Source organism: Pongo abelii, chromosome 1 (assembly GCF_028885655.2).
Source record: "Pongo abelii isolate AG06213 chromosome 1, NHGRI_mPonAbe1-v2.0_pri, whole genome shotgun sequence".
NCBI classification, from domain to species: Eukaryota; Metazoa; Chordata; class Mammalia; order Primates; family Hominidae; genus Pongo; species Pongo abelii.
This window is the reverse complement of record NC_071985.2, coordinates 162,878,350-162,892,411: the sequence shown is the minus strand read 5'-3', so window position 1 is coordinate 162,892,411 and position 14,062 is coordinate 162,878,350. Positions and strand designations below refer to the sequence as shown.

Here is a 14,062-nt window from a genome sequence, read left to right as displayed (position 1 = left end):
ATTTCGCTCTTGTTACCCCAGGCTGGAGTGCAGTGGAACAATCTTGAGTCACCACAACCTCCACCTCCCGGATTCAAGCAATTCTTCCTCCTCGAGGAGCCTCCCAAGTAGCTGGGATTACAGGCACATGCCACCACGCCCGGCTGATTTTGTATTTTTAGTAGAGACGGGGTTCCTCCATGTTGGTCAGGCTCATCTCGAACCCCCGACCTCAGGTGATCCACCCACCTCGGCCTCCCAAGGTGATGGGATTACAGGCGTGAGCCACCGTGTGTGGCCTGTCTGCTCTCTTTTATCTAAAAGACCTTCCATCTAAATACAAAGATCTTTTTAGAAGCTTGAGATGGAAAAGAACTAAAGCTTGTTCATTAGGACTAAGAGGATTAGTATTGTTTTACGGATGTGTATAAAGCCTCATTGTCTAATATTATTTGACATGCTTTCCTGCCAATATCACACACCAGTTAATTTTTTTTTCTTCAATGTAACAGTAGTGGTTCCCTACGTGTCCTACCTGTGAATCTTCAAAGTATTATGGGGAACCTGTAAGTTATTTCTTGTGTTTCAAAAGCCTATCAGAAATCATGCACTTTTCCATAATGGGACTTTATAGCCCAAATGACAGGTTATTTAACTTTTTTTTTTTTTTTTTCGAGATAAAGTCTCACTCTGTCACCCAGACTAGAGTACAGTGTCATGATCTCAGCTCACTGCAGCTTTGACCTCCCAGGCTCAGGTGATCTTCCGCTTCAGCCTCCCAAGTAATTGGAACCACAGGTGCACACCACTACACCCAGCTAACTTTTTTGTATTTTTTGTGGAGATGGGGTTTCTCTGCGTTGCCAGGCTGGTCTCAAACAACTGGGCTCAAGCAATCCACCCACCTCTGCCTCCCAAACTGCTGGGATTACAGGGATGAGCCACCATACCCAGCTGCATTAACTCATAATAAAATTGATAATAATGATCATTTATATATAACTAGAAGCTTTCCCTTACTTACATCCAAAGATGAGCTAATTGAACCTTCTCTGTGCATACTTCCTTCACTTTGCTTTCCACATGACAAGATTTCTAAGTCTCTCTCTGAAGTATAAACTGGAATGCAGTCACTTCACAAAGAGTGGTCTTCTTTTCTTGAAAGCTTCAAACTTGTTCTTATCCTTAGGGTCTAATTTGTTATTTCCTCTGTCTGGAATACTCTTCCTCCAGAAATTCAAATGGCTTGCTTCTTCCTTTTAGTAAGGTCTCAGCAGATAACACTTTTTCCGCCATCCCCTGTCTTATTTCATTTCATCACAACACATTACTCCTTTCATCTTTGTGGGTTTTTTTGTGGTTTTTTGTTTTTTTTTTTTTTTTTCAGATGAAGTTTCGCTCTTGTTGCCCACGCTGGAGTGCAGTGGCGCAATCTCAGCTCACTGCAACCTCCGCCTCCCAGGTTCAAGCAATTCTCCTGCCTCAGCCTCCCAAGTAGCTGGGATTATAGGCATGTGCCACCATGCCCGGCTAATTTTGTATTTTTAGTAGAGACAGGGTTTCTCCATGTTGGTCAGGTTGGTCTCAACTCCCGACCTCAGGTGATCCGCCTGCCTCGGCCTGCCGAAGTATTTGGATTACAGGCGTGAGCCACCGCGCCTGGCTGTGTTGTTTTTTTATTGAAAGTCTGGCATACTAGACTTGAAGTTTTATGATATCAGGGACATTCACTTCCTTTTCCCTACTCTATTTCCAGCAGCTAGGAAAATCCTTGGAACAGATTTAGGTACATAATATTTGAAGAAATTTGTGAGTTTTTTGACTGCCTCTTAATGATATTGTAGATACAGTGAATAAAACAGCAGGCATGAATCCTGTCTCCAGATTCTATATTTTCTATAGTCTTGTTTAATTGTGAGCCTAAATAAATCTGAAGTGATTTAAAACTGTCATAGATTGGTTATATTTATTTGCTTTAATATATCTGTCATTTGTCTTTAGGTATATGTCTTATTCCTATGCAAAACAGACATTAACATAATTATTTAATCTATTAGACCTACAAGAATCTTCAAAATTATGATTCAGCTCTTCATTTGACTGACAAACTGACACAGGTTCTTAGAAATGAAGTGAAATTTTCTCAAATCACATGCTTAATGATAGGGCTGGGTTTTTTTTGTTTGTTTTTTGTTTTTTTGTGTGTTTTTTGTTTTTTGTTTTTTGAGACGGAGTCTTGCTCTGTCGCCCAGGCTGGAGTGCAGTGGCGCAATCTCAGTCCACGCCATTCTCCCGCCTCAGCCTCCAGAGTAGCTGGGACTACAGGCATCTGCTACCACACCCAACTAATTCTCTTTTTGTATTTTCAGTAGAGATGGGGTTTCACCGTGTTAGCCAGGATGGTCTTGATCTCCTGACCTCGTGATCCACCCGCCTTGGCTTCCCAAAGTGCTGGGATTACAGGCGTGAGCCACCTCACCTGGCCGACAGGGCTGGTATTTTAAGCCAGCCTTCTAACTTTAAATTCAGTAATTTTTTTTTTTGGTAGCTGCTAAATGATTTGAAAATAAAATATTTTAAAATCCTCTTCATTTGAATAAACTTTTTGCCACTTAGTTTCTCTATAGCAAAGTATCATCTATTTGTTCAGTAAGTTATTGTACATAAATTGGCTTCTGGTGGTTTAAAGGATTTTATTACAACTACCTTTTTCTTTGGTTTGAATTTGTAGTTTTAATTATGAAATATGTCAAACATACTTGTAGAGTCATATGAAAGATTTATGTGTACCCATCACAGAGAATAAATAAGTGTTAACATTTAAGGAAAAAAAGAAAAAGGCATGAACCCTGACCTTCTGTTATTTGTCCTTTTATTATCAAATATTTTAGCATGCGTGGCATATAGTAGGCACTCACAATAAATGTTAAACTATTAAGTATCTGTAACTGGCAGTTACATATGTCTGATTCAAAATGAGAAAATTAATTACCATTCTTTGTATTCACAGATACTCATTTATGAGTGACGTGCAGTTAGTTGTACAATCAGCCTCCATAACCATGTGTTCCACATACTTGGGTTTAACCAACCCCTATCAAAAATATTCAAAAAATAAAAAATAATGACATTAAAAATAAAAGGTTTTAGAAATACAGTATAACAGCTATTTACGTAGCATTTACATTGTATTCAGTATTAAAGTTGAGTATCCCTAATCCAAAAAACCAAAATCCTCCAAAATCTGAAACTTTTTGAGCACTGACGTGGCACAAAGTAAATGCTCATTGGAGCATTTCAGATTTTAAATGTTAGGATTAGGGATGCTAAATCAGTAAATATAATGCAGATATTCCAAAATCTTTTTTAAAAATTCAAAATCGAAAACACTTATGGTCCCAAGCATTTTAGATAAGGGTTATTCAAGAGTATGAGGGTATGTGCTTACATTATATGCAAATACAGTCGTACCAGTCCTGAGGTGAGTATTCATGGGGAATTGATACCAGGACCCCAGAGGATATCAAAATACACAGATGCTCAAATTCTTTATGTAAAATAGGATAGTGTTTGTATATAATCTGTGCACATCCTCCCAAATATTTTAAATCATCTCTATACTAATAATAATACAATGTAAATGCTGTGTAAATAGTTGTTAGACAAGAAATAAAAAGTCTGTACATGTTTAGACCATCAATTTTTTTCCAAATATTTTCAGTCCCAGGTTGGTTGAATCCACATACATGGAACCCATGGATACAGATCAAATGCACTATTACACAACACCATTTTATATAAGGGATCTGAGCATCCTGTGGTTCTGGTATTTGTGGGAGGGCCCTGGAACCAATCCCCCACAGATACTGAGGGACAGCTATATGCTTTTCTTTAAAATTCTGAAAAGGCTCTAGCTAATGTTAGTTGGTTTCTATGAAGGCCATAATTTGTAATTTTGCTGAGGCGCACATTCAATCAACCCATCCATTTTCTGTATAAGAACTAGTGAAAGTCACTTAGCCAGTTGGCTCTGCATCCAAATCTCAATAACCTTGTGCTCTAATCTCTCACATATTGCATCTTGACTGCATTGTGCCAAGAGGTATTCACTAATGTAGATATTCTGTAAGGCTTCAAGTTGTTTGTTTTTACCTCCAAAACATCTAAAACTTTTACCTCTAAAAACATTCAAGGTCAAGTAAATTATTTAGTGAACTGTCTTAAATGACATTGTCATTAAGGTATATTTGTGCGTGTGTCCAGCACATTCATTGGGACTGACTGTGTGACAGACATTGTGCCAGGTTCTGGACTGACCCAGGAAGCTCACAACTTTGAGTGATACATGTCAATAATAAATATATGTATCTTCTGTTCCTTAGCAGAAAAGAGGAAGCCCTAACAGCTTGCAGAAGTCATAGCAGTGAGGGAAGGAATGCTCTACAGAAGATGACAGATAAGATGAGCGATGTTATTAATAACTTGTATATAGGCACAGAGATATTATGGTTTTTGTCATGTTTGGGGCACTACAAGTCACTGGATTACACACTGGATGCAGTTGAGAGAATAGTTCAGATGAGGTTGTAAACTAAGGCAAGGATCTTTTTAATAGTCAAAAGCTTCAAAATTATTTTAAGCAAGCATATGTATGTGAAACAAGTTTTTCTTGAGAAATTGCAGTATTTTCTTTAGAAATACATATTTGAATATATTTAAGTACTGTAAACTGTGTTTCCAAAGTCAGCTATTGTGAAATTGGCTGGGTGCCGTGGCTCACGCGCCTGTAATCCCAGAACTTTGGGAGGCCAAGGCGGGTGGATCACCAGAGGTCAGGAGTTGCAGACCAGCCTGGCCAACATGGTGAAACCCCATGTCTACTAAAAATACAAAACTTAGCCTGGCGTCGTGGCAGGCGCCTGTGATCCCAGCTACTCGCGAGGCCTAGGTAGGAGAATGGCTTGAACAGGGGAAGCGGAGGTTGCAGTGAGCCAAGATGGTGCCACTGCACTCCAGCCTGGGCGAGAGGGCGACGCTGTCTCAAAAAAAAAGTCATCCATTGTGAATGAATGTACAAAACGCTTATTAATAAGTGTAATATTAAAATATATCTTTTCTGAAAGTGACAAAACAAATTAGTTACAGATTTAATGTTACCAAAATTCATGTACATTGAAGATTTCGGGACATTTTATACTGGTGGTGGTGGGGTGGCATCTTAGCTTGGGTTTAAATATCATTAGTAATCGGATAGCTCTGTAGATGATTATCAGTATATAGACATATCGTGAGCAGTATTTAGTAAGAATAGTTGCTGAAGTGACTTTTTGCAGGAGGATGAATGCTTTTTAAAAAAAAAGTTTATACGTGCCTCTTCGCTCTTCCAAAAAAAAAAAAAGAGAGCGAGAGAAGAAAAAGAAGAAAAAAACGAGAGACTAAGGTGGATAACACCTTTCTCTAGACCGCGGTGCCTCGCATTTCTCGGGCTGCAGGCGAGGGCTGCTGGGCCTGCGCGCGAGGGCTGCTGGGCCTGCGCGGGGTGGAGCCGACGCTGACGCGCCCTGCGCCGCAAGGCATTGTGGGAGCTCGGGCCCGCTAGTGTCGTGGTTGGAGGCGAGGTGGGGCGGCCGTTTGTTTTCTCGTGGTCTCGAGCTCGCGCGCTCTCATCCCCTCCCCCGCGGCGTGCGGCGGGGCGGAGAAGCGGCGGCGGCGGCGGCGGCAGCGGCAGCGGCAGCAGTAGCAGAGGCTGTAGCATCGGACACCTTCCTTTCTCCCGCGAACCGGTTCCTCTTCCCCCTCCTTCTCACTGTTTGTTGTGTGTTTGATGTGTTAAAGCAGGAGCGAGAACCCGAGCAGCGCCATGAGCAACACTACCGTCGTCCCCAGCACTGCAGGTCCGGGCCCCAGCGGCGGGCCCGGTGGCGGAGGTGGTGGCGGCGGAGGCGGCGGCACCGAGGTAATCCAGGTGACTAATGTCTCCCCGAGCGCTAGCTCTGAGCAGATGCGGACTCTCTTCGGTTTCCTAGGCAAGATCGACGAACTGCGCCTCTTCCCGCCGGAGTGAGTATCGTCCACCATCACTGTTCCTGCTAACGCCGCCTCAGCCTGGGCCTAACGCACAATTTCCTTAGGCCCCTGTCGCTGCTTCCCCGGGCCAGGCTGCTTGAGTGGCTGGTGGCTGTTGGATTTACTTAAGACGGTTGTGTTCCAGGCCTACAAAAAAATGCAGAGAGGCAGGGCCAGGGCTTTTTGGGATTAGGAAACACTGGCTCTTATTCTCGGGAAATTTTTTTTTTTCCGCCTTAAATTGTGCCAACGTGGTCGTTTGGCTTTGGGGGCTTAACGCAAGACTAACTGCACTCTGTACGTCGTATATAGGTTAAATCCCTTTTTTAAAAAACTGAGTATTTGTTCTTTGCGTTCTTGGAAGAAAGGTAACAAAATTATTCATGCCTGTGTTAATTTGGTGTTAAACTTTGTAGGTTGTTCACTTACTGTTATTGCTGTTACGTGGTTCTGGCCCAGCAATATAATTCAAAGATCATATTCTTTTTGACAGACGCTTAGTTTAGTGAGCCTGATTACTTAATTTTTATAATGTCAAAAAACGGGTTATAAACCAGAGATTTTCCTTTGTTTGAATAATATACAGATTTGTGATATTTCACAGTTGTTCTTGAGAAGGATTTTTATAAATGTTGAAATTTGAATTAGAGTGTATGACTCTTTATCCTTTTTGTTTCACTTTTATTTTGAAAATTATTTCTATCGCAAGAATATTAAGTGGATTAATTGTAAAAAATAGTTAAAAGAAGCTATGAAGTAAGATAAGGTGTACTATTTAAACAGACAATTGGAATAATAATAGTCTTGTGCTTTTTGGAAGACTTATTGGTGGAGAAGTGACAATTCAAATGTCATTATCAGTAAACACCATATATTGAGAATTTTATGATGTCACTTAAATACTAAACAGGAAATTGGAATCCTCTAAGAATCTACTGTTACGGTACATGTAACCATTAACTTTCTGCTCAATAAAATAATTGACAAAAGTTTATCATAATGAGATATTTGTTAAGTATTAGCATATTTCATCACTTTCCACTTAAAATACTTTCACAAGATTATTGGTGTTTTCAAATTGGTGTGTTTCTAATTTTTTAGGGAAATGTACATGTGGAGAGAGGATTTACTTAGTTTGCATGATGAGGAGTTCTGGGAACAAACACGTATATCTTTATTCCTGTTATTTTGACAGATACTTGATTTAGTAATGAAGGACAAACAGCTTTCATAACATGAACATACAAAAATAGATGCTTTGCTGTTGTTCAGTTTTCTCAAGACTTACTGTTTTAAGCTTGTAAAATTAATAAACAGTAAAATAGCAGAAAATAGTGATACATTGGGTGATTTTAATAGTTTTATTAGTGGGATATTTGAGGTATTCGATTTACTGCAATTCTTTCCAATCCTACAAGTTAAAAACGTTGTTATGGTTGCTGACTTTTAAGTGCTGTTCTCTGAAGGCAGTTTTATAATGCATTTAGAAAAAAGGTAAGAGAGATGTAGGCATTATACTGGTTCATCTTTTACCTAATGCATGACCAGTATACTAGAGGAAGTTGTGATGGACTAGAGTCTTTTTGTTTTGTAATCAAATGAGCAGTTCCTTCATAACCAGGACAGCTAGTGTGTGCTTGAGAATGTCTCCCTCAACTATATGATCTGGGATACTCTGCATTAAAAGGACTCCTTTCCCCGTATTGGGAGAAAGAGAGATAAATTGACACATTTTTACTCTGACTCCTTCGTTTATCTTCCCACATACAAGATCATTTTGTCTTCTAAAATGTACAAGGTTACAATAAGTTAAATGTTATTAGTGGCCTTCTACATTTGATCAGTAATGTAGATAGCTACTTTTATTTACTTGATGTTGCATTTTGTTTTTTTAACTATAAGTTTCAATAAACTAATCTGACTTGCACAAGTTGCATATACTTCCCAGTGATCCACAGGGTTCATCATTCCAAAAATCATTTACTCATAACATTGAATGGCTCAGATTACATAAAATTCTATCTGTTGTGAACAGGTCACGTGATTGTAACTATTATCTACACAGTTGGCCGTCTTCATCTCTGGGTTCCACATCCATGGATTCAGCCCACTGTGAATTGAAAATATAAGGAGAGAGCGTCTGTACTGAACATGTACAGACTTTTTTCTTGTTGTCATTCCCTAAACAGTACAGTATAGCAACTATTTACGTTGTATTAGGTGTTATAAGTAATCAAGAGATTTGAAGTATGCAAGAGGATGTGCACAGGTAATATGCCATGATTTTATTTTTCCTCCACCTCTTCCCCCTCGCTACGTCATTTTATATAAGAGACTTGAGCATCTGTGGATTTTGTTATCTGCAGGGAGTCCTGAAACCATGGATACTGAGGGAAAACGATATGATTTCCCCCAAGAAGGCAGTGACATGCACTTGTAACTCTTTTTCCCCTAGACATATCTGTGACATGCTTAACTACTTTTGTTTTTCCGATGTCACCTTAATCAGAGAAACCTTCCCAGACCACCCTATGTAAAATAAAGCACCTCTGCTGCTGCTTTATTCTCCTTAACGCTACTTTTTTTCTATAGCACCAGTCACCAGTTGACAGGTTAAGTTTAACAACTTCTCTCCTGTAGAATATGAGGTGCTTTAAAATACATATATGACTGAACCTCACCCACACCTACTGAAACTCTTCATTTCGGTTCTGAATGCCTATTTTGGGGAAACATTTCTGGGATTATGACAGACATTTCAATGACAACCTGCTCTAGGAGGTTTCCTGCATTGTCATTGTTAAGTCCATCTATTTATTCCTTCTTTTAAACCAGAATTTCTGGCCTATAATTTCACTGAGAAATAGAAATACTATCTTTACAATAGGTGATACTCTAACCGTCTCTACAGTATGATGGCTCTGCAGCTATTTGAAAGCATCTGTCAGTGTACCCCACATATACTGTTTGTTAAACTGTTATTTTGATTCTGGTTGTTTCTGAAATGCGTGTTGGAAATGCAGCATTGTTTGAATATCTATTGTGTGTAAGTTGCTTTCTAAATGTATCTCAATCCTTACAAACCCAGAGGAAAAAATGTTTTTGACCCTGTTTTACAAGTTCGTGAACTGAAATTTACATAGGTATTTTTTGTATGCCCAAGCCATACTGCTGGTGTCAGAACTAGAACTTGAACCCAAGTTGTGACTCGTTTACCACTTGATCAGGAGTTTGCTGATTTAGCCAAGTAACTTGTAAGATCTTCACATGCTTTCTTTTAGTGGAATTGCCCAGCAAAGTGCTTATCAGGTGATGATCCCAGTGAAGTATGTCACAGTTATGCAGTAACTTAAGGCTGCTGTAATACGAAGATACATTGAAGTTCATTAGTAACTTTTCAGTGACCCAAAATGGATACTTTAATGGTTATATAAGTATAAATTAGTATATTAGGTAAGGGAAAGAGTTTAGTGCACCTTTAAAGAAAAACTGGTTTTAATCGATACACCATTTTATTGTATATTTCTTTACATAGTGAGAAGGGGGCACATGAGGTCAGCAGTCAAGTTTTCAGGTTAATGTCGTCTTTGTCACACACCTCCTTTTGTGGGTTTCGGAGATACTTTTATTTATGAGCTCGAAATTCTCCACTTAGCACACTACGAAGGTGGAAGTTGGAAGGCTGATATCAGTGGCCTAAACCTGAAGTTCTCGTACATTAGTAGGCATGAATACCTTGTTAAGAATCTGGGCCTTCATATAAAAAAGATTCTCTACAGACCCTTAGGTGAACAACGGAAATCTCAGGTTTTCTCTGTGTAGCCTAGAAGATTCTGAAATATCCCTCAGAGGACACGTAAGAACTGTTAAAAACTACACCACCGCAGTTGGAGGACAGAAGTGGCATGCAGGACTCACTTTACCCTATCTTGTTCCTCATTTCTCCCTACTTTATGTTAATTCTAAAGAGATACGGAGTAAAATACGTGTCATATTTGGAAGCAGTACTTCCATGGAATTTTAGAGCACAAAAATTAATTTCAGGCATCAGTCCTCTATCTTATATTAACATATTATCTTATTAAGATAAATTTTATTAGGAGGCTGAGGCAGGTGGATCACCTGAGGTCAGGAGTTCAAGACCAGCCTAACTAACATGGTGAAACCCCATCTCTGCTAAAAATAGAAAAATTAGCCGGACGTGGTGGCGCGTGCGTGTAATCCCAGCTACTTGGGAGGCTGAGGCAGGAGAATCGCTTGAACCTGGGAGGTGGAGGTTGTGGTGAGCTGAGATCGGGCCATTGTGCTCCAGCCTGAGCAACGAGTGAAACTCCATCTCAAAAAAAAAAAAAGAAATTTTAATCGAAGAAATGTAAGAATGTAATTGTGGGCCCAGATACCAACAAAAACTTGTTTTAAACCCATCTAAAGGAGGCCATTTGAAGTGGAGAGAGATGAAATTATATTTCTTATTCACAGTATTCAAATTCATATTTAATCTGTACCCTACCTTAACAGGTTTTGATATAGCCAAAATAATTGGAGCATTCCTATGCCATTAATGAGTAGGAAAAAAAATATGAGTCACTTTAAGTGACTCAAGTATAAGAATACTTGACCAAGTATAAAGAATACAATTAGAGCACGGGGGCAGTAGTTTTTTTCCTAAAGAACTATTTATTAAAAATATATTTGGGAGTCATTTCTTTTAATAAGATAACAATAAAAAGTGTTAAAGAATTGGTAGAGGTCAGTTTTAAGAAGTGTTAAGTGCCTGCTATTTCCCAGGGCATTGTGTTGGGTGTTAAGAATATAAGATGATAGCATTAAAAGAGCTTTGTAATTTAGTGATGGAAACATGGATGTCAGCAAAGAAATGTGAAGTGCCATAGCTTACTAAACCTGCTAAAGTACTTGACAGTGAGGCACACCTGCAGCCCCATCTATTGGGGAAGCTGGAGTGGGAGGCTGGGTAACATAGTAAGACCCCTTCCATTTCTTTAAGGAGAAATTGCTTAAACATTCTTTTTACTACTGCGGGTGCAACATTGCTAAATTTTATACCAGCAGTGTTTCACATCTAAAAACCACTGTATTCTTTAAGAAACATTCAACAGTGAGCCCGTATAACAAGGTGGCTTAACTTGCTTGTGGATATCCTGTTAATTTTGCTTTGAACTTGGGTTAGGGTCTGTGTTTAGCCTGGGAGATCCTTGTAGGGAAACTTGTATCAAAAGTTCTAATGGGTTTGAGTTCTCAGGCCATATATAGCATCATGTTAGTGTTTGAGTTGTGATAAAAATTGTGGGGTTTTTTGTTAGACCTAAATTAAAAGAAATTATTTTTCTTTTCAACAATGAATCTGAAATTCTTAGTATAACCAAATCTGATGCAGTTACAATTTTATGTACACATGAGTGTGTTTCATTTTTTAGAAACTGTGAAGCCTCATTCAGATAGTGTTAGGATTTTCCTTTTCATTAATGAGTCCTATGATGTAAGTGTTACATTGATGTTACAATGAAGTAGTTTTGTACCCTAGGTGCATAAAATTGTCAGAGAGAATTAAAGGCGAAAGAGCTCGAACTTCATCAGAGATCTTGATTTAATTGATGTGAAGAGTGTGGATTACCCCCAACCCTACAACCCCATGACTCTAATACACATTAGAGTGTATTAACTAGGGATGGTGTGTTTATTTCTGCCTTAGGGCACTAGCTTTCCAAATAACTTTTGGTATGGGCTTGAGCCATCCCTTTATTCATGCACAGAGTTTCAAGGCAGAAATTTGAACTACCCTATAACTTAACAGTTGAAAAAAACCCTGCTTCCTGTGTTATCTATCTTATCTACACTGCCATAGCTTGCAGTTTAGCACTTGTCTTTCTTTTACCTAAGGAAGTAATTTGTTGAAGGAACTAGCCCTTTTGCTTATTGAAACTTTGCAAGGTAGCACTAGTGGAGCGTAGTACTATTCCCATGTGTGCCTACATTTTTTCTTTTATCTGAAAGTGCTCCAAGCCAGAAATCCTTGATTATTTACAGTGCATAAGAGTTCTTTATATGCTGTGGGTAAAAGAGTGCAGGGCATGGAACCTGTTTATTTTATGCAGTTCAAGAAAACTCATTGATTATTGAGTACATGTTCTTTCTCATGATATTCATTTGTCCCTGACGTAAAAATTGTTCATCTTTCTTACTCTGAGAAAGCCATAAGGAAGTTTCTAAGCCCCAAACTACTGTTACCTGTATCTAAAAATAGCTGGTATTAGTATTATGAAAGAAACTGTTGACAATTTTGTGGTCCCCTCAGTCTCTGAGACTTTAGTACCAAACTGTTTTTAACCTGATACACTGTAAATATAAGTTGTGATTATAAGTTTTTATCTGAACTGCAATTCACTACACTATTTCAGTGAACAGTATATTATTGAGAATGTTTTATTTTGAATTTAACTACATTAGTATACAGTTAGGTTTTTTTTATCTGTTTTACTTTTGAAATATGTTGGTTTGTGAATTAGCATTTGTTTTAACTGATATTCTGTTTCTCTTTTATGTTATTTGTTTATTTTTTAGTGATTCGCCTTTGCCAGTCTCATCTCGTGTCTGCTTTGTTAAGTTCCATGATCCAGACTCAGCAATTGTGGCACAGCATCTGACAAACACTGTATTCGTTGACAGAGCTTTGATAGTCGTACCATATGCAGAAGGTTTGTGCTTTGTTTAACTACCTATGTGGGCATCCTAAGATGACCATCTACCTCAGTAGATGTAGAGTGAGCATTAGTAGCATGTTAAATCTAAGCTATTAACATTTTTAAACCCTTGTTATACTGCAGTCCGTAATTTTTGCTTGCAGATTTTTTTTAATTCTAAAAATTAGAAATTAGGTCTGTTATTATAAGGTATTTACCTTTTGTTTTCTTTTAAAACATTTTTAAGTTGTTTAAAACCATATCCCTTATTGTAACTCCCTGAGATACATCTACTTAGTTAATTTAATGTTAAGTTTTGTGAAAAAGCCCTGAAGGTAAATGATTCACTCCATGTATGCTTACAGAGCCTTCAAATAAATGCATGATGTTATTTCTGTTTTAAATAAATGAGTAGGTTGATTTTATTTTCTTAAAGCTTCCTCACATGATAATCTGGAAAAAAAAAAAAAAAAAAAAAACATTGAATTTCAGTATACCAAGGGTTGCAGTGATTTTGGTTTTCGTGAAAGTTCAAGATTTCCTGTAGCTTAGGTGCCAAATGGGCACTGGGTGTTTTATTTTATGCCAAATTTTCTTGTTCATTCTTGCTATATTTCTAGAATATCTCTAAATAATAAATTCTTCTCTCTGTTATTTGTGTGTGTGATTTTTATAGTGGAGAAGGCAAATGCAAAACCCTTCCAGATGCCTGAAAAACAGTGGGTCCTCTGCAGCTACAGGGGATTCTAGACATTAACTAAAGGCCAGCAAGCACTCAAGTGCCCCAAGTGTTTTCCTGGTGTAACCATTTGTTAACTACATTTTCTCTCTTTTTACATTTTAGGCTGTTAAAGTAATTTGACAGAAAAAAATGAGCAGGTTTTTTGGATCTAAAAAGCCACTGTGACAAGAAATTTTAATACCATTTTGTAAAATTTTCTAAGGCGTATTTTATAATTAGTTTGTTCCCAATGTACTGCTACTTGATTTGCTTTTTGGTAACTATAAATTTTACTCGAATCACTGAAATATGATAAAACTGCTGGATTTTAAGTTAAGAATTTAATATGCTGACCAGGATTTAAATGCTTTCCCCTTTCCTTAATAAACTGGTCAGTGGAAGTGGAATCTTAATATTGTTGATTTTAGATGCTATCTGAAATCTTTGAATACAAATGTGAACATTTACACCATACCTTGTAAAAGTTGTGAAATGTCTAGTCCTTAACACTTAGAGAAATTGCCTCTGGTTTTCTAAAGAAATTAACTTATATTTATAAATGGGTTAAGGAATGTTATGTAATAGTACCTCTGTCTCC

At 38.1% G+C, this 14,062-nt stretch overlaps 1 protein-coding gene across 11 annotated transcripts in view; it reads left to right on the top strand.

Moving 5' to 3' along the window:
* Positions 1-14,062, top strand: part of SRSF11 (serine and arginine rich splicing factor 11) — a 47,402-nt gene that overhangs the window by 10,139 nt on the left and 23,201 nt on the right. For 4 of the 11 annotated variants that reach the window (XM_009249079.4, XM_024243009.3, XM_054547992.2 and 1 more), the window contains exons 2-3: positions 5,818-6,039; positions 12,625-12,758. In XM_009249079.4, the coding sequence (XP_009247354.1) occupies positions 5,840-6,039; positions 12,625-12,758 (334 nt within the window). In that variant the 5' untranslated portion in view covers positions 5,818-5,839. Of the gene's footprint in view, positions 1-5,542; positions 5,598-5,814; positions 6,040-12,624; positions 12,759-14,062 lie in introns of those variants that run through there. The other 7 variants (XM_024243029.2, XM_009249071.3, XM_054547988.1 and 4 more) reach the window with 3 other exon arrangements.